The sequence below is a fragment of the Haliotis rubra genome, unplaced genomic scaffold (assembly GCF_003918875.1).
Source record: "Haliotis rubra isolate DU_JTF1 unplaced genomic scaffold, ASM391887v1 Scf172, whole genome shotgun sequence".
Classification (NCBI taxonomy): domain Eukaryota; kingdom Metazoa; phylum Mollusca; class Gastropoda; order Lepetellida; family Haliotidae; genus Haliotis; species Haliotis rubra.
This window is the reverse complement of record NW_025765692.1, coordinates 1,153,267-1,172,865: the sequence shown is the minus strand read 5'-3', so window position 1 is coordinate 1,172,865 and position 19,599 is coordinate 1,153,267. Positions and strand designations below refer to the sequence as shown.

Below are 19,599 nucleotides of genomic sequence, written 5' to 3'. Positions count from 1 at the left end.
GGCAGGGGTATGTCAGATATACGTAACTTGTCTGGCCAGATCCCACACAGGTGCCACGCGTAACAGTATACTCAAACCCGCAACAATAGGAGCCCAAACAGTGCAGCTGAAGCCCGTGCAGATATATGCAGATACATATGCAAATGCGACCATCACATTTCACCATGTCGTTTGAAAATATTCGATTCTGATCAAAATTCTGATTAATCGTTTTAAATAAGCATACGGCAATTACCCTTGCAGTCAATGTATGAAATGAAATTTTCCAGCAAATTTTCATTGTAAATTAAATGATTCACATTTTAATATAGTGAACGTTATTACCACCTGTCCAACACCATCGCATCTTAGATAATCTATACGAATATAAGGAGATTATTAAGATATAAAAATTATTTCAGAGATATTTGTTTTTTAGAGTGATAGGACACTCTGTTACGACCCTCCTCCCATTCACTGAGTCCCTCCTCCAGTACTGACAACACGTAAATACACACATTCATAACGCCGGTTCCCGTGTACAGTCTACCAGGCGTCCGACCGTCCAATTTAACAAGATAAATACGGTAAAAATAAATATTAAAAAGTGTTCCAATAATGAAAAATACGTAGTTAGTCAATATGAAAATGACGATTTTTTTATTTAAGAAATAATTCAAGTGTTCATTTTCCTTCACTTCCATGAATTAAAATACTCATGTTGAAATTTCTTTGTTTTCGAACATCATCTCTTTGTGTTGGAAAAAATAACTCAATAAAATGTAAATGAGAAGGATTTAAGCAAGAGACAAGCTGGAGGCGACATGTCCCTGGTAACTGTAGCCAAGACCATAATCGATAAATACATGTTGTGCTCAAATCTTTGGAGACAATGAAAAACAAAAATCATTTGATACAATCATATTCATTTAATTTCTATATAATTTTCAATATTTGCACGACATGAAATATTTTCTGTACAGACAATGTGGCCTATATCTGGGACAGCACTCTCACGCTCTAATATACATACACACGGTCTTAGACACACATGACCACATGAACAACTGAATGAACACGGACTACCCCCTAGAAAACAACCTACATGACAGATGACGTCATGGACGCCGGTCTCAACACCTCCCCATAATACTGATAGTTCAGATGCACGATGTCCGCAAACAGGGTACACTCGTTTATGCAGACACCTCAAGTTCGCAGCGAACAAAAAATTGTCTTCCGTTCGGAATCTGTTGCTATTACTGAATATTGCAGGAGTCCATATAAACGAGGGTACTCTGTATTTTGTGTGAACGGGGAGTTCACGTAATACTGTATGGTCAGTGTCAGTATTGTGCAAAGTCGAAACACAATGAGATCACGTGACATAGTCTGGATAGTCGAATGTGCACACACATCAAAAGTGAATAAATTAGTGAATGTCTTGAAAAAATGTTTATAGTCATTAACGAAGTGTTTATAGCACGATATGACTCCAATGTCAAAACTTCACTTCGTTAAAGGTATACGCCTTGGAACCGTCCTTGATCAGTAGCAGCCTGACCCTTCCCCCATCCCCGGGAGCGTTCTGGACATTCATCAGAGTCTTCTGTTCGTCCCACCCCAGACGAACGTCTCCGGGGTTAGTGATAGCGATAACCCTCCCTTCATTTCCCCCGAACCGCGCTGAGATCGGTCCGAGAACTATTTGTCACACAGCATTGCTACAGACCCCCGTAGACAGACGTAGCCCACGTAGCTGCTGTCGTCGTCTGTAGCTGCTTCTATGTGATATATTCTCAGGCGTCAAACACTCGCTGAACAACAGCGCACCTCCCATCAGAACATCTTTGGTTTGACTTCGTTAATCCATCATCTGACGTCACAATTCTCGGTGACATCACATCCGGTCTGTGTGACAGGATTTCCGGCTCTTCTGAACCCATGTTTGTAAAAACTCCGCCTTGTGCTAAACGCCATAGAAATCGGTGCCTTGTAAACAACACACTGAAATTAGTGCTGGTCTATAAATTGGTCAAAATGATGTGCTCTACGTCATCAGTTTTTTAGTTCTGATGCCCACACATGTTGCGGCCAGCCCGTCCTTCCTTTTCCTTTCTTCTCTGAAGACGGACTTCCGGCATCGCTGTCGCACGAATTACTAGATTCCTGAAAGTGAAAAAATAACATTAAAGTTTCAGTTCAAGAGAAACAGCACAGGACATAAAGTACAAACAAGACAAATTATTGTGTGGCTTTTGTGATGCTGTTCCTTGTGGCCCTGGTGGCACACTACGAGGGGCGACATTCTGGCATCTTTATGTTTGCACGTGCAAAAAGACACACAAAATATTTGTAAATTGGTTTTCTTTTAATGTTTTGTCACAAGTCTGTCTCCAGGAGTTCCTAGCCTCGTTCTGAAGTCACGTGGTCAACACGAGGCTCCCTTCCCTAACGGCATGTTTCTGTAGATGTTGCCAAGTGCCAAACGACAGACCGACGGGATTTTATCGATCTGAGGAATTACAAGGCATCTGCCATGAGGTTATTGTAATCGTCATTGCTCCGGTGAATATCTGCAAGTTGCCCGGAATCTGGCATGTCCTCTACCCCACCACGTCTGCTCAACGTCACCGTCTGTCATGGTCCTTAAAGCGTTCGCCATGTGTCATTGAACTGTAATAAAGCATAGAACGCCGTGACACATTCCCTCCCATCTCACCTGCCCCTTCTGAGGAACTGCTAATTTTGATGATGTCACAGCACGTGCATGTTAACGGCCGGAAGTGATCAGCGTCAACCCTGAATGTGGCACCAACATGCTTGGATTCAGTTAGTTTACTGTTATAACCCACGGGTCAAGCTTCAGGGTTGAGTTCAACTCGAACAGTGCACGTGTGGGTTCGGGGATATTACCTAGCGACCCGTACCCTCCTTACCCCGACCCCCTACCTTTCTAACAAGATGTAGACCAATCTTCCCTTCCCCCTTCAAAACGCTTTGATACTTCCTGTTCAATTACAGCGCATCGTGCTACGAAACCCCGTCAGACAACTAGGCTCCGTGTCAGGTTAGACAATCTGTACACATAGAACTAAGTATGTTTAATTCGAAACCAAACTTTTAAAAATTACCATGGGAAAAACTAATTTTGAATTGGAAACAAGACCATGAACGTCAGATTCTTTCTGAGTTGTAAGTGGTTAGTTCCGCGGATAGTTGAAAACTGAAGAAAAAAATTCACTCACGCTGTGACGTGTAAATTGAAGACTGCTAGAAAATATGTACATGTAAATATATGTTGAAAGATATGCGAGGGCGAACACGTGAAGCCACGGCGAGATGGCCTCGTTTTAACACGAAGGTCGGGATTCCCAGTGAGATAGCCTGGGAAGACATTCTCATTCTATCTCACCCCAACGGGAGGCCATAGCTCGCTCCAACAGCAGATTCTTGCGTTAATCGTGTTTAGGTAACGAGCTCGGCCGCCCGCGACTTCATACATCGGAATAATTGCCTATTGCAATAGTGAAAACCCTGGGAGAAAATTAAAATCTAAGGATACAGATTTTGATGGAGCCGGTGATGGGATTCATTTCTAACTGCTTTTTAAGTCTTGAAACGATTTTATAAATATTTTAACAAGCAATGACGTATTTTGAAATATTGGGGCAACATTCGTGGCGAGGTGTATTTCTGGGGGTTGATACAAAATTAGGATCGAGTGACACGGGAACATGTATTTAGTTGTTGTTGTTTTTTAAAACATGTTAATGTATGACACGTGTTTGGCCGATTTAACAATACTCTCAGGATAGGCAACATATCCTACAGGGAATATATTCATATATTTTATTTAATTACATATTTGTCCCTATCGACACACCAATGACTTATCATACTTGCACAGAGCATTATCCCGCGTTGGGTGACAAGTGTGCTACAACACAAATACAACATTGATACTATATTCGTACATAACATGAGAAAAGTTGACAGAATTTTCTTAAGATACAACTGGAGCATCCTCCGTTTTTCACAGCAAAGAATTCTTTTTGGAAAAATCTTTAGAAATTGTATCAGGTTTGAAAAATATAACATCATTTGGAAGAATATTGTCGCTGTCAAAAATAGTACTGTTTATTTCGATAAAGTCCTTACTTGGAGATTTAAGTACACATATGCATGGCCCGATTCAGTTTTCTACACACGGTTTTCGAGTACCATTGACTAATATCTGTACAGATTACAAATTGTGATGCTATAAATATCTTGAAAATTAGTTCTCTTACAATACCTTGAGTGGTTCGGTATGTCCACAATGGATTCATGTGACAGTATTGTTGTCGGTGCACACCTAGATACAACTTTGCATTGGAATATATTTACCGGAACCGTTTACAACCATTTTCACGTGATTCTGGACCATTCCCATGACAACCATGGTCTGGATGATAACAGTCAGTAGAGCCACGAAAGCGTCAGTCATAGAAGTTGAAATTGCTCAAAACGGAAAAATAATGAAATAAATACCTGACAATTTTTAGAATAAAAAAATCGCACAAAATGTTCGTCGAAATTATTAATACCAAATGCAAAAATGGAATATATAAATCAAAGGTTAGTTTTACTTAATTACTTTATCCGAAACATTTAAACAATAACAAAGTATTGGGCGGGTATAAACGAAAACATCAGTTGATTTTAACACGGAAACGAACTTGTCATTATTCAAAATACGCGTCCTCTTCTAATTTCTTTGAATCACAGTGAATGAAATTCCGACAGACATTGCCAAAATAACGAGTATCAGTTGAAAGTGTTTTGTTGACGGATGCAATAGGAATCTTCAATCAGTCAAAGCCACGGGTCCCATTACTAAATAGGAACACGGCATAATCCAGACCCCCCTTCCTACCAGCGTGAGGGTGCCTGGTCTGTATTCCTGGCACGTGGCTCCCTTCCCCCTCCCTACAAGTGCAACAGAACTGCCAGTATGGACGTCTTATCTACAACATCGGCTCATCTCGTGACACGAGACCAGCGCGAGAATATCAGACATAACCCAATCGGATATTCTTGTCTTTGATACTTCATCAATACTTGTATGCGTTGAATAAACCAGAAACGCAATGCCGAAAGGTTTAAATATCAACGAAAATGTTCCTGAATAAAATCAAATACGAGTGTGTATCCCCAAATAAATCTAAACATGTTGAATAGGCTATCTATGCCCTGAAATGTTTTCAAATAACGGCATCATGCTATTAACCCGCAAACTAGTTTTCTACATTTAGATATAATTCGAACGGTATATTTTTTACGTGGTATGTAGCTAAAGATTACATTTGACGTAATGTTTTCTTAAATGGCCGGGTTTAACTCTTCTGTATCAGCAGAAAGAGAGCGCAACGTCAAATCGGAGAATATTCACATGAATTATTACGCTCTGCCGCTCGAAAGAAAATTAAATTCTCTTTACATTTTAGTGAGTGCCCGAGCTGTGAGTCGGCGTGGAAGTCTGTGAACTAGGCACAGGAAACGTGAGCCTTATTCATCATATTTGTTTACGTTATTGTGGGGAAGCTGATACCGATCTGTCGCCTCTTATCTCTTGTCTTTTCCCAAGCTCCTCCAGAATTCAACAACTCATTTATAAATAACTGTTTCCTCGCTAGAGTATTCGTAGAGTTGATCAAATAGTAGTTGTCGTTTATATAGCAAGGAAATTACCGATATATACTTCGATTATGATAAAGTCGAACAGATCACGATTTGTCAAAAATTTCGATTAAGCCATATCATTAAATATTTTCCCACCTATCCTATATGTATCAGAAGGACTAAATGTGTCATTTGACAAGATAAGGGGGAGTTTGCGCACCGGCTTGAACGTCGCCTGTCTTCGAGGCGGTATAAGATTTTTAAATATTTACACAAATTCGGTTTATTATACACATCCATGGAAGCCCGTGCTTTCAAGTGCGAGGCGGGTAGAAAGGGTTACAGTATGAACTAGGATGAACAAACAGCCTGATATCCCTCATATGATGCAACTATTGAAATACTTGAAAAATGTTATCTGTACTTTAGGTTTGGGGTTTTAATAAATATTCTGGGGGAAAAATTGGTTAAATGTGGACTATGTTGAGTGCATTTTTTATTTTATCATAATACAACTTGCTCATCATATTTTAATGGTATAATATCCTCTTTGAAATTAAGAAAACCATTATTTGGAGTGATTTTTAAAAGAAGACATTCCGTATAACAAACCATTGAAGCTGAAGTGAATATTATTGTTACCGTTAAAATTCTATGTTACAAAAGCGTTGATTCCAAGTAGGAAAAACCTACAAATAACGCTTGAAACATTTAGAAAAATCTACTTTTCGCCCATTTTACGAATTGACGTTAATAGTCAGATAATACAACTATATGTTATCAAATCACGTTTGATAGGGACATTAATTCTTCTGGCTGGATAAATTGGGGCGATAGAAAATTATTTATTTTCAGTTGCTTTCCTTTGAAGTATAGAGTTATCTCCAAGTGCGTCTGGATATTCCCCCTTCCCTCTCCCCCATCCCCTCGACCTGGTCATGTGACATGTTGATGTCTTATCTACGCTCTCTCACAAACAAATACCGGGGGGGATATACTTCTCACACTGTTCGCATTGTACAGATAATATACAATTTATTATCCGGTCTGAATGTTTGATCGTAAGCTGTTTTTTCTGTAATGTTTTAGTCCTATTGAATGCTGTAATCTATATTTGAATGCTTAAAATCTATACAATGTATTGTGTTGTATTGTGAACATGGTTCAAATTGTGTACAGAATTTTAACTAAGTCTTTGTTATACAATGTAATGAATTGTATTCGAATTGTTTGAATCGTATAAGCTGTGTTATGATGTGAAGTATATGGTGTGGTGTGGTGTGGTGTGGTGTGGTGTGGTGTGGTGTGAATATTATACAATTGAAGTGTATTGTTTTGTATTGTTTGAATATTATACAGTGTGGTTTACTGTATTTGAAGAATGGAATGTAAGAAAATGTAATGAATAGCAATTGAAGTGTTCGTAATTGTATACAATGTACTATTTTCTGTATTGAAATATTTATTAAATCATATAAAATAACAACTACATGCATGCATAGAAACTGTTGAGTGATGGCCCTTCGTCCCGTCGTGATAGGCAAAGTCATTTACAATTAAACCCTCCAAAATATCTCTCGTCTAAATTACCAAAAATGTTTGTTTCGTTGAAGATTTATCAATTTCAAAGTACCTCGGCGCAACTATATGTAGATATAGTCGGTTTCTCTCTCGGTGCTGTCACTGCTCCTAAATTCGGCATATTTAGTTCCCATTAAATTCGAATGAAAATTATCCCTTAATGTCTAGTAGGTCTCGTCGAGCGCTTGACTTAATTCTCCTGCTATCGGAGCGGTTGGAGGGAATTAACCTGCTACTTGAATCACTTGAATCCTTGAGATTATACTGCACTGTGGGGTTCAGACTCACAGACGTAACGAGGTCCCTCCCCAAACCATCAACCCCAACACAAAACCCCAGCCCATGGCTTACCCTCCGAGCATATCTCAAGATCAATCTCCAAGTTGAAACTAACATTAGTCTTGTGAAAATTGGTTAATATTCACAGATTATATATCTCAAATGGCGCGTTTTCCGATTTCAACGCTAATGCTTATGACAGTGAACGGCCAAATAATCTACCAATATTCCTTGAATTCTCCGTGAATAAGATTGCAATATCTCAACGTCAACCCCCAGTCATATACTGGTATAAGTCTTTACAAACTCCCTCGTGTAACTGTACGGGTAATTATTTTGGAAAACAAAAGTTTATACAAAATGTACATTATATAATAATATATGTCGTTTAATCATGTCATGTTTTATTATAAACGTTTCACGCATGTATGATATGAATATGTATTTGTCATTTAACACTACGCTATATGCATGTCCTAACCTCTTACCCTGCCAGACCCGTGAAGATCCGGGGTAGAACTAAACTCACTCACTTACCCTGTCATTAGACGGCGTATTTTGTACAATCAAAATTCTCCAGTCCTGCTTGACAACGATACAAGAATCTGTATGGAAACGTCGCATCACCAGAATAAAGTTGCTATTCATAAAGTTTGTCCTGATCTGATTCACCTACTTCTAAATATGCCTCTCAAAGAAGTAATTCTTGAGTATAGATTCTCACATTTATTTATAAATCAGATTGAAAACGCCAGCGTTGGTTATACCCACCCGCTAACCCTTAACATCTACCAGCTGGGGTAGAGCGAACACACGGTGTTTGTATACAGCCTGACGTCTGTGTGTACACCAGTCTTGCTGACAGGTATATGTCGCAGTCATCAAATCAAATCAAATCAAATATTTATTGTGCAAACGTTCCATAGAGAAACAGTGACAATATTCTATAAACTACATAAACAAGATATATAATGAATCACATATATATGATGAGCAACAAAACATATAATAATACAGATGTGTATAATAACAATAATGGCCTAGGACATCTAGCACGTGACAGTAATAACGCCCCTGTCAGATGTCCACAGACTCTGGTGTACGTACTGTCACACAATTCTGTACTACTCGCACACACAGTCACACAGCCTTCACTACTGACGTACACTGAACTGTACGCTCTTACCACGGTACGCTCTTACCACGGTACGGTACAAGGCCTTCGGCTCGGTCCGGTTCGGTTCGGTATATGAGATATGATCATAATGCAAAAATAGATACAGGAGCCAAACCTAGATAGATTTTGACAAAATGATTCGATTTCTAGACATTTTGGAAAAGGTTTAAAAAGTTTAATGAAATGACGGTGCGAAAACCGAAAATACCGAATTTTGGGATTGCATTAAGGTATCCGAACCGTACAAATACCGGGGGTCTACTAAAAACCGTGGTTTACCGTTTCATCCCTGGTGCACACACAGTCACGCGTCGTTTCACTACCCTCGTACACAGTCACACATCTCCTCCCGTCCACACATGGTCACACATCGCTGCCCTACATATCTTGGGGTCATTGTTCAGAATCGGGCGAGGCTAATAACTTTGTTTAAAATGCAGACACATGAACCCAGTTTTCCTGCAGCATATGGCCGCTGGTTATGAAATTATGACGGAATGACTGGTTTGCTGGCAGTGCGACGCGTCCCCCAACCTTTTCCCCTGACCAGTCCTCGCGGACGACTTCTCTACAAACCTTGATTCCGCGCATGTCACAAATCCCCGCCTACTTCAATAAGGAAATTACAACCTTGCTGTTTGAAGCGCGTGTTTGCGCGTGCGAGTCGTGCGACTGTGAAAGTTGATCGCTGTTTTGCCAATAAACAACAATAACTGATCATTTCGTGTAATTTCCACGCGCGTGTTACTGTGCATTTAAGCGCAAGCGCACGTGTAGCACTAGCGCGTGAGGCTAAATTCGCTTGAACAACCGGTTGTGGTTTGGGGGCCCAGATGCGGGGAGTAGACATGTCGTTGTTTAATCAAATAAACTGGCGATGTTGGGGATTTTATTGATAGCTGACACACAAAACACGCTTGTCTCCTGCTCGATCGCCGTCAGATCCAAGTTTTCCATCCTCCTCTACACTGCTACGGCGGAGGCTATCGCCGAATTAGCAATTAGCTTTATTAAAACCGATATCCTCTTCACTCGCTCAATTCCACACCGATCAGGGAAATTAGTGAGACAAGTTAATTGACAAATAATCAAATTAAATTTGCTGATCATTTTGGATAATAAGGTTTGATTCATTAGCTGTTTAAGACAATAGGACGGCAGGTTGATGGAGTGAAACAATGGCGATATTCGACCCGCCGTGGGGACATGGAATATATTTAGTGTTCACATTACGAAGATCAAACGTCAATATTACCCCCGATCTACGGGGCCTCGAGGGAGAGGAATGTACCACACAGATAAGAAGACTTAATCTCTGTCAACCACGTTCAAGGAATAATCGTATATCGAAATATGCCGGACCTGTAGCTTACTGGCACTATTCCAGAGAACAGTATGGTATCGACACACGAGGAACATCTTTAAAGCTATATCCATCAGTCAGGGGTTATCAACCAGAGGCGTGTATATACAATACGTGAGTTGTTAACTATTGTTGGATATATCACATATCGTTTATGTAGGGTGTATACTATAGGTAGGTATATTTCAAATTGTGTGAACACAAAATAGTAATAATTGGTTAGATTATGTATTACATATTGCTGGGTGTATATATAATTTGAAGTAATTGTTGCGTTGATATTGTTGGAGGCGAAATAAAGATTACCAACTTCACACCCACGTTGACGCGTGTGTTGATACTGACGTTGTATCCAAGTGTTTACCCCTGTTCAAGGTGGAAATACTCGTAACAGTTTAAGCAGTACGACCGACATAATGGCATCAATACATAACCCACTCTGGCGCAAATAGTTCCCCAACAAGAATTAAGTATAGCGTGTCACGAGTAGAGGGTATTGGGTATGGGAACATTCTTGGGGATATATCCTACATAATAATTCCTCATATTAAACATGTACATATGTACAGTTAACTCCAAAATCCTATTGTAATTTAAACAGGTGGTTTAAGCCTCGAGTTCTCGTTTATCGTTGGTATATAAGGGTGTGCGTGAAATCAGACCGCTCTTGTTTAGGCCTGGTTGTTAACAGTTGAAATTACGAGGTGAAAGTAGTTTCATGTTTTTCAATTCCGATGGAATGACAAGTGGATAAGGAAGTAAGAAATTGGGTGAGACTTTTTAGAAAATCTTGACCGGTGCTACGTGCGAGAAATCAGGAGTTTTAGCCAAATTTTGTGTGATTTGGTGACAGCTGAAAGCGATCGACCACTCGAGATGACTGACATCTCGTGGAAACACGAGACTTGCCTCAAATCACGCGATACTTACGCCAAATATCACCCACGTAGCCTTCAAAATAAAAACCCTGAATAAATAAACTATGCTTGTTAGATATCGCAATGGTCTGATTGGGGGCGACGTTTTGACGGGTCGGTCCCCCCTCGCACCTGAACTAGTCAAGAAATTTTGCCTGGAATCCACACTTTTGACTTGGAAGAAAATACACAGTGAAGCTCTACCCCCTGGACGATCGGGACGCCACCATTACAGTTTATACAGACAATCACCGGCGATTATTTTTTCTAGAAACCTAATTATAAAAAGGAAATGCTAAATGGTCACCGGTGGGATCGTAGACTGAGACACAGAACTACCCCGCTCATCACAACGCGAGTTATTTGATCACGAATAAAATTTTAAATTTTATCCCTGAAATTTGTTTAAAATTGTGTACTGCAAAGTTACTGTTTACAAGGTAAATAACGATACTCAAAATATTATATTAAGCGCTGATCGTACACAAATGTTCTCTACTAACCAGTGCCTGTAGTCCGAGTAAAATAATTAATTACAAAATAATTGAACTCTCTATTCTGATGTATATGATTCAATAAAATTGTATTTAGCTGTATGTTGTCAATAAAATATAAGAAAGAACATCAACTTCTTTACTATCCCCTCTGACCTCGGCCTGACAAATATTTAAATGTGAAGCACGTGACCCTGTACTTATAGTGATAGAATGTCTCAGAAATTGATACGAAACGGTGGCTTGAAATCTGGTGTATGTCAAAGCGGTATGGAATACGTGCATGGTATTTGTCAGGTCGAAATCCATACTATTTCTTGGCAACTACTTGCATGTCATTGACAGATTCTAAAAGCGTCTGACGTCATGGTATATTTAATCCGTTCAGTTCAGTTGTAATTTAGTCCGTCACAATTCCAGATGGCAGTTACCGTTTACGGAAACTTATAATAATCTTTCCCGTTTACAAAGCACAAAACTACACAGACGGGATATATTAAAAATGTCTTGATGGATAAAACAGCACTCAGTCAAAGTGTTCAAACACAACATGAAAGGACATTTTCCGACAGTGGTGTAATTTGAATTGGATCATGATTTAGTAATGAAACGTGTTGTGAAATTATTTATATTGACATTTTCTGTGATACACGCCACTTTCCGGATATTTTATTGCGATCGAAATAAAAAATCACTTACCAAATATTGTGATCGTAATAAAAACGATTAACAAATGTGTTTCAATAAATTCAACTAATTTCAATCACGTGAATTTACGTTTTGAGGCGTCCCTTGCTGGAAGTTGAAAGTATGACTAAACAACACGCAGAATGAATATATTGGCCGTGTAGGTTTGTCTGTGGTCCCTGGTGTGATTGAGGCTGACAGTAGTCGCATCACTATCAACCTATTTATCTCGTTCACTTTGACAAAAGCCGATGTAAAGTCCCTAGTGGTTTTCGTTAATTAAATTAAAACCACGCGGTGTGATTGTATTCCTAATTATCGTGATGAGTGTGGGATAAATACACCGAAATAAGCGAAATTAGCTAGCGTCTTTGTAAGAAGGTGTAAAACGGCGGTCGACGTTGACACCACCATAGACACCGACACCATCAACTTGAGTGTTTGATCCGGGGGAATACTCGCTCCAGTTGGTATATGATCAGATATCAGGACAGAATTGTGGAAACTCAAATGAACGACATCTGTTAATGTCGTAGCCGTTTAGGAAATACATTTCTAACATATTATAATAGAGACAAATTGATATGAATTCAATACCGAAAACAACTCCAGTTCTGGGAGATCTGTAGATATAGTATCTTTGATATCTAATGAGAAGGTCATTTTAAGAAATTCTTAATTATGCAGGGGGTATTAGTCCAGAAACACGCGAGTGTAATTTTATATTTCAAATATCATTCACAAATTTATTAAACTTTACAGTTTCGGTATAACAACGAATCCGCCACCGGGGAGGGTATTTCTATTTTTCTATTACTTCATTTTAAAGTGATTTTCAGAGTTTTAACACCATCATAAAGATATATCTAACACATTACAATATTTTCACGTGGTACGTATGTTTACCAAAAAATATTGACGCATAAATCTGATGAAATGTCACTCATAATGAGAGAAACTATCATTGTGTTGATAACGGTCGCCTTAACGACCAGATGTAGGCAGGTCGCTCTGTTTGTGTGTGTGTCAAATATGATCCTCACTCTACCGATGTTATTATGATAGAAAACTAACAGTGTGGAGGACACTATATGTTTCTCATGTCTTCAAGCCGCGTGTCTGTCTCGGCCCTGACTCAGCAGGCAATAGACGCGAGATACACGGAGGGAAACCTACCAAATCATCTCTCTCTCCGGGTGGTATCTCCCAGCCTCGTAGTTCCTACGTCTTAACTTGAAAATGTCGTAAAGAGATTTGCTACCCACAGTCAGCGGGTATCTGCTTTAAAGGAGGAAATTAGTCGAAGACAAAATAGCTTTTCTCTTGGAATTGCCAGTCGTGTCTTAAGCCGCTGTAACTCCGTTTTAATTTGCAAAAAACATTTTTTACTTAATAAAAATAAAATGATACTGTAATAAATTTGAGCCGCGTCATATCATAAAGCAACTGTAATTTATTGTTTGTTCTTGTTTCAAATAAAGTTAAAAATCATTTAGGAACTGAGGCAACGACGAATTTATATTTTGTGGAACAGTTTTAATATTTTGAAAATATTTTCTGTCAAAATAATTTAATAGTGACACGAACTTTACAATCATTTAAATTCCAATAGAAAATATTTACTTTATTAATTATTAGCTTTATGGGGAATTAAAACAAACCATTGCGTTTTCCATCAGTAAATAATTCCATCTCCTAAACCACATCTTGTGTAAGTGGCGAATAATGAAAATTTGTTGAGAATTTTTTGTATGCCTGTCGTAGTTTTATGTGTGACCTTGAAATAGGTTTGTGGCTGAGGGGAGGTACAGTTTAGACCGTTCCTGAATTGAAAGAGACAAATGAGTCAACTTAACAATGTTGGGGCAGTTCTGGGGTCAGACCTTTGTTTTTCTGGCAGCTTTAATTACAGTCTGATAACCCCTCTCCACCCCTGCCGCTCACCCTCCCAATGCCTGAGAAGCGGGGAGGTCCCCCTTCTTTGACAACGCCGATGTAGGCATTAAGAAGATGTTAAAGTTTGGCTGCGGAATCGGAGAAAGAAATATTATCTGATATTGCCGCGAATGCCAACCATTTGAAGAAAGCTACGATAAGGTTGACATTAGTGTGGAGCCTTCACATTCCTGGCAATATTCTAGGCTAATAACGAGGGGATTTGTTTTATTGTGTTTACAAAACCCAACACCGGAGAATAATTCATAAATGGAAGACTTTAGCGATTAACTTACGCATGTTAGAACGGATAATGGAATATTTCCAGATGAATATTAATTCTCTGTTAACGTTTATATTTTTCTAGACAATTTTCATTTCAAACAGTTTACTTGAGCTATGTATGGTTATTAAACCTGACACAGGAACCTGATATTAAGATCCTATCTACGAATGCTGTTTTACAACATATTGCGCACTGTCAAATGGAACGCACTATCACCCCCATCATAGCCGTGTATTACCAGTGTTTTAAAGAGGGAAACTAATATTGACGTAGGTCACTAGTACAAATGTACAAGATTTAAATGAGTACCTGAATTTCTTTCCTTTTCTTTTCTTCTTCTGTTTTTGTCTGTCTATCTGTCTTTTTAGTGAGTTCTGCCTTGAATCCGGCTTCTGTCAGTTTGGGATCGTCTTTGGCTAACACGTCCATGAGATATGCAATGTAACTTGTTGCCAATCGCAGAGTCTTTATCTTGGAGAGTTTAGTGTCTGACGGAACATTGGGTATACACCCCCGTAACGACGCAAACGCGTTGTTGATGCTCTGTGTCCGTCGTCGTTCCTTCTTGTTGGCCGTGATGCGACGTTTGACGCACCTGATGCCGTTCTCATAGTACACAACATGGGTGGCGGGGTCTATTGGGGGTGATCCTGGCCCCATTGCGTAGGCATCGGGGGACACGGGCATCTCTTGGGCTCCTAGCATCCAGTTCTGGAAGTACCCGGCGTCAGTGTGGGGGTCCGGGTAGCGGACCTGGGGATACTGGTAGAATTCATGTCCGAGGGGGCCCGGGTGGGGGTACCCCTGAGAGTAAGCTCCTACACTGAGACTCATGACGCTGATGTCTGGCAGCTGTGACACGGGAAGAATATTCACACGGTTCTGGAAGATGTTGGACGCGATCCAAGAATCCAACAGAAAAAGAGTTTACACGACCAAGAATCACAACTCGCTGCTACTGAAGATGTGACGGTAGTAGTGTAAGCGTCAATGAAGGTGCTGGCTTATAAATGCACTCAGTTCCATATGTAAGCGATACCCGTGGAGGGAATCTTATCAAAGCCAACCCCATGACGTCAGGTTGATTCAGCCAATCAGCGACAGCGATCCTCTCACTAGTTTCATTAATGAAACCAAGCTCCGCCCCTTTTCCAAGATCCGCCCACTTGTCAGCTGATGGCACCGTGAGCAAATTGAGATCACAGAGACTCGCCGATTCCAGAGTCTTGTTGCTAACGGCAGCGGAGTGACAGGCAGTAAACACTGTAAACCTCTAGCGCACGTGGCTGGGTAGGGAGGGGACGTGAACGGGTGGGGGGTGGGGTTATACACACTCAATGATGCGTTTGATATGACAATATGCCTGCGCTGGAAGATGATTTGATGCCAAGTGACAGTCACCATGAATGTATACATTAACAAACAATCCTTCCCTGTCAACTTATACGTCAATTTTCATTTAATTTCCTTGAATGACAAGTGCCAACAAAAATAGTTACTTGGAAAGTTACACTTTTGAACCTTTATCTTAACACTTTTACAGCGTTTCCCAGGATTTCGATGTCTCTCTTGGTTTTAGTGAAGATATTTCCTAATCCCTTGAAACAGTATTTTGTCCCTTTGCCCAGCAGTGCCATATCATGTCTTACTAGATGCTAGATTTGTCAAACAGATAATGCACTACAGCAAGAGATAGTATTTCATGGTGTTTGAACTGCGTTGGGCTGTAGCTGGTGGGACCGCTGTTGCCAGTCATCACCACTTACCTGCGTTATACAACAGACCAGTGCGCTATGTTGTTGTGAAGTTTAACACTTTAAAAGCGTTCTTTGACGCACGCGAAACATTTCTGTGAAATTTGAGAGCCCTTGTTAAACTCAAAATATTGTTCGTAGTGGGTATTGATACCAACATTTACAGTTTTGTTTACATAACATCATCGTCTTAGTCTTCCAAAACCACTCACAGGACAAAGAAAGGGGGAGTTTTTCTCCCCATTCAACTGTACGTCTCCAAGTGTCACGGATATCTATACCATAATCTCGGCCGCATCAAGGGTAACGTAGTACACAACAAAATGGTCGGGTTTTAAAAAAGTACATACACTCCTGAAAATTACAAGATCGCCTGAAAATGTTGAAAAACGACTGTCTGCGAATGCTGTTTGAGTGAATATTGCTGTAGGCCGCATAAACAGTATTTCAGTTATCCATGACTAAATCAGAATAATGTTATGAATACAATTATGTTTTGACACTTTGCATGTTGTTTGTCGGGGAAACGCGTAAATAGATATAAATAAACGCATGCTTTGAGGGACAAGTATTTCATGTATTTTCCGTTTTCCTTTCATCAAGTCTCATTAACACAGGAGATATTTAGTGTATTTAATGCAATTCATTTCAAAATATTCCGTCACATTTCACCACTCTGTATTAGTGCTGGATTGCCTCAGACACCCGGTGTCCAAGGGTTAAGGTAAAGAAACAATGTCGAAGGATCACCAAAATACAGCGAAGAAAGCATTTCTATCATCCTTAATGGTATAATATTATTTATGAATATGCACTAGTTTTGGTGTATGCGAAATATCCATTTATTTTTGTATCTATGTTTTTATATATCTTGAAGTGACATTTTGAATTTGTATATGATAACAACCTCTTTTATCCTTATCAGAACATATACCAATATATTTGCCCGTAAGATGTTTCCTAATATGTCACAGTCAACATAATCCGTAACCTACATTCTCTAGGATAGCACCTACATATGAGATGGGGTACTCTGTGGTGGGGGGTTGGGGGGTGAGGATGAACAAGTGACAAGGCTAACATCTCCACCATCTTCAGCAGCTTCTGTCTGACGACAACTATATAACCAGTGCCTGATAAAGATGTAGTAATTCCCGAAAGGGAGACCAACCTAAATACGATGCACTAGAAGCATCATTTGGGGTGAAAAATGACTTTTCCTGAAATTGAGTTTGGGGTACGCGATCCTTAGGGGCCAAACTATGAACACTATGAAGGGGGTACACTCTGAATATGACCAAGATATATCTTCATATATATTTAGTCACATGTTCTGTCCCGTACAGCCGCAATCCCTGTTGTTTTATAGCTGCGACATCGGTTAAAATTACATTTAACAAATTCAAACTTCATCATAACAATATGAACCGAATACAGTCACACCATAATTCCATCTCAAACAAAACCGTTTTTACATTTGATTACGCCAGCGTTACATTTGATTATAATTCCGGTACGAGAGATGGACGCGCACCACACACCGAGTGAACCAAGGTAACACGACGCCGAACACGCGGAACTAGTAACACTGGGCAGAACATTATGTGACATAATGATTTTAATTTTAACTTACTGAGGGTAATAAATAACGGAACAGCTACAAAAGGATATGTTAAAACAGTAATGTATGCATGCACTGATAAAAGCCTGTTGGACAACATTCACCTGAAGGACCAAGAATTAGCTCTGAAAAGTCGTATAAAGAACTGAAAGAAGCAATTATTCATAAAACGTGTCATGTGTTCATGTTCGTCTAACTTCTAAATGCCTTTCATGAACGTCGTAGTGAAAACACAAGCTATGGCACTTTGGGCCAGCGGATATGATTATAGTTTTATACAACATTTGCAATTTACGCGTTTGTATGAACACAGCATATAAATGCACCGCTGTATAACAGTATCGCCATGTTGCTGTAAGACCCGCAGCCAGTATCACAAGCATGACCTTGGGTATTATCACAGCCGGGCAATCATGAAGATGCTCACACTATCAACCTCCTGCCTCAGTATCACTCCCTCTCGTTCAGCGTCCTCAGTACAAGACATTATGTATGTTTCGATGTACCCGCCTATAACATTACAAATATGGAAAAAAAGTGTTCTCCATACATTGTAAGTAAGTTGATTTGCAGATACGTCGTTAAATCACTGATCAAGTCCATACACAGCTGCTTATAACGATCTCTGCTTACGGCAAGTATGTCACACTTGGCTCGTATCTGTGTTATATCATGTTATATATCAGTGATTCCTATTTAGTATTGATATAAAACATGTACATGTATGAAAGGAAACATATACAGGTAGGAATCTGTTATCTCTCCATCTATACTATTGAAGACAAACCATATTCCTGAAATCATAAACACATGACAAGTAGTACCTCACGCCACTCAGACTAAGTTGGTGGACGTATGAATAATTCTGTCGGACATAATGAATAATCGATGGTCATACATCGCCCCAGAACATACGGGTCCTCGTGCCTCTATACGCGGACACATGACGCGGGCTCGGCAAGATAGAAAGAAGAATTTAATAACCAAATGGAAACATAATTTCTTACAGCCAGACCCACCAAGGAAAATTCTTTGTTTTTTTTTATCAATATCTAATGTTCAGCCTGTGTTTTTGCATACTGGTATCCTACTCTGCAGGGCAAATTAAGGATACACTTAAAAACTGATTCTCACAAACAATACAAACATTATAAAAACGTTATCTGTCTGAAAACAGTCGCCTAAACTCTGCACAAACACACTTATGATACCTGAAATTTTACATATATATCTCACCATCGGACAACCATTTCTTAACTTCTTTGAGAGGCATTTAGAAGTTGGAGCAGTAGGGAAGGATGACAATACATGGATGAACAACTTCTTTATTGCTGTGAGAGCGACAACCATTCTTGTTATATCGTGTGCCGCCGCCAGACGTTGAGGTATACTTTATTTTGTCCTGCAGTGTAGTTCAACTGTAGGTCAATGATTTCTATTAAAGATTACAAGATGTTCTACACATATGTTAAGATCTTACAATAAATCACCAAGTCTTATTCTGAATATAAGCGTCAAGGTTTGATAACGTTTGTAATTGTTTGGTCAAACGTTGGTCAAATCCAGTTTTCCAGTACATACTTTCTTAAACTGAACCGTTGTTTAACGCCAGTGACTCGTAGTTAAAAGACGTATATTCGGCAATTATTCAAAGTATATGCCGCGCCCATTCATACAAAATTAATTACAGTTATATATTTTGTCCGTCCTTATATAGCGAGATTATTGATACACAATGTTTTCTCCTGCAGATTCCCTGTGAAATGTTACATCGGACACGGACTAGATGATTTCCTCTCATAAGGCAAGCACGGGTTGAAAAAGACTGAAGATATATAACTTTAATGGAACCAAACAATTCT

General features: G+C 39.5%; 1 protein-coding gene across 1 annotated transcript; it reads right to left on the bottom strand.

The window, feature by feature from the left end:
• Positions 1 to 624: 624 nt before the first annotated feature.
• Positions 625 to 15,364, bottom strand: LOC124272696 (heart- and neural crest derivatives-expressed protein 2-like). The gene is made up of 2 exons (XM_046707881.1): positions 14,672 to 15,364; positions 625 to 2,148 (listed from the first exon to the last, which is right to left on the bottom strand). The coding sequence occupies exons 1-2, from the start codon at positions 15,194 to 15,196 to the stop codon at positions 2,038 to 2,040; spliced, it is 636 nt and encodes a 211-aa protein (XP_046563837.1). The 5' UTR covers positions 15,197 to 15,364; the 3' UTR covers positions 625 to 2,037.
• Between the last annotated feature and the right edge of the window lie 4,235 nt (positions 15,365 to 19,599).

What these genes read in the sequence shown, in the direction of transcription:
- LOC124272696 (XM_046707881.1), bottom strand. Translation starts at nt 15,196, where the DNA reads ATGAGTCTCAGTGTAGGAGCTTACTCTCAGGGGTACCCCCACCCGGGC. An exon ending in AGAAAAGGAAAGAAATTCAG is followed by an intron (nt 2,149 to 14,671) that starts GTACTCATTTAA and finishes TTTCACTTTCAG; the next exon opens with GAATCTAGTAATTCGTGCGA.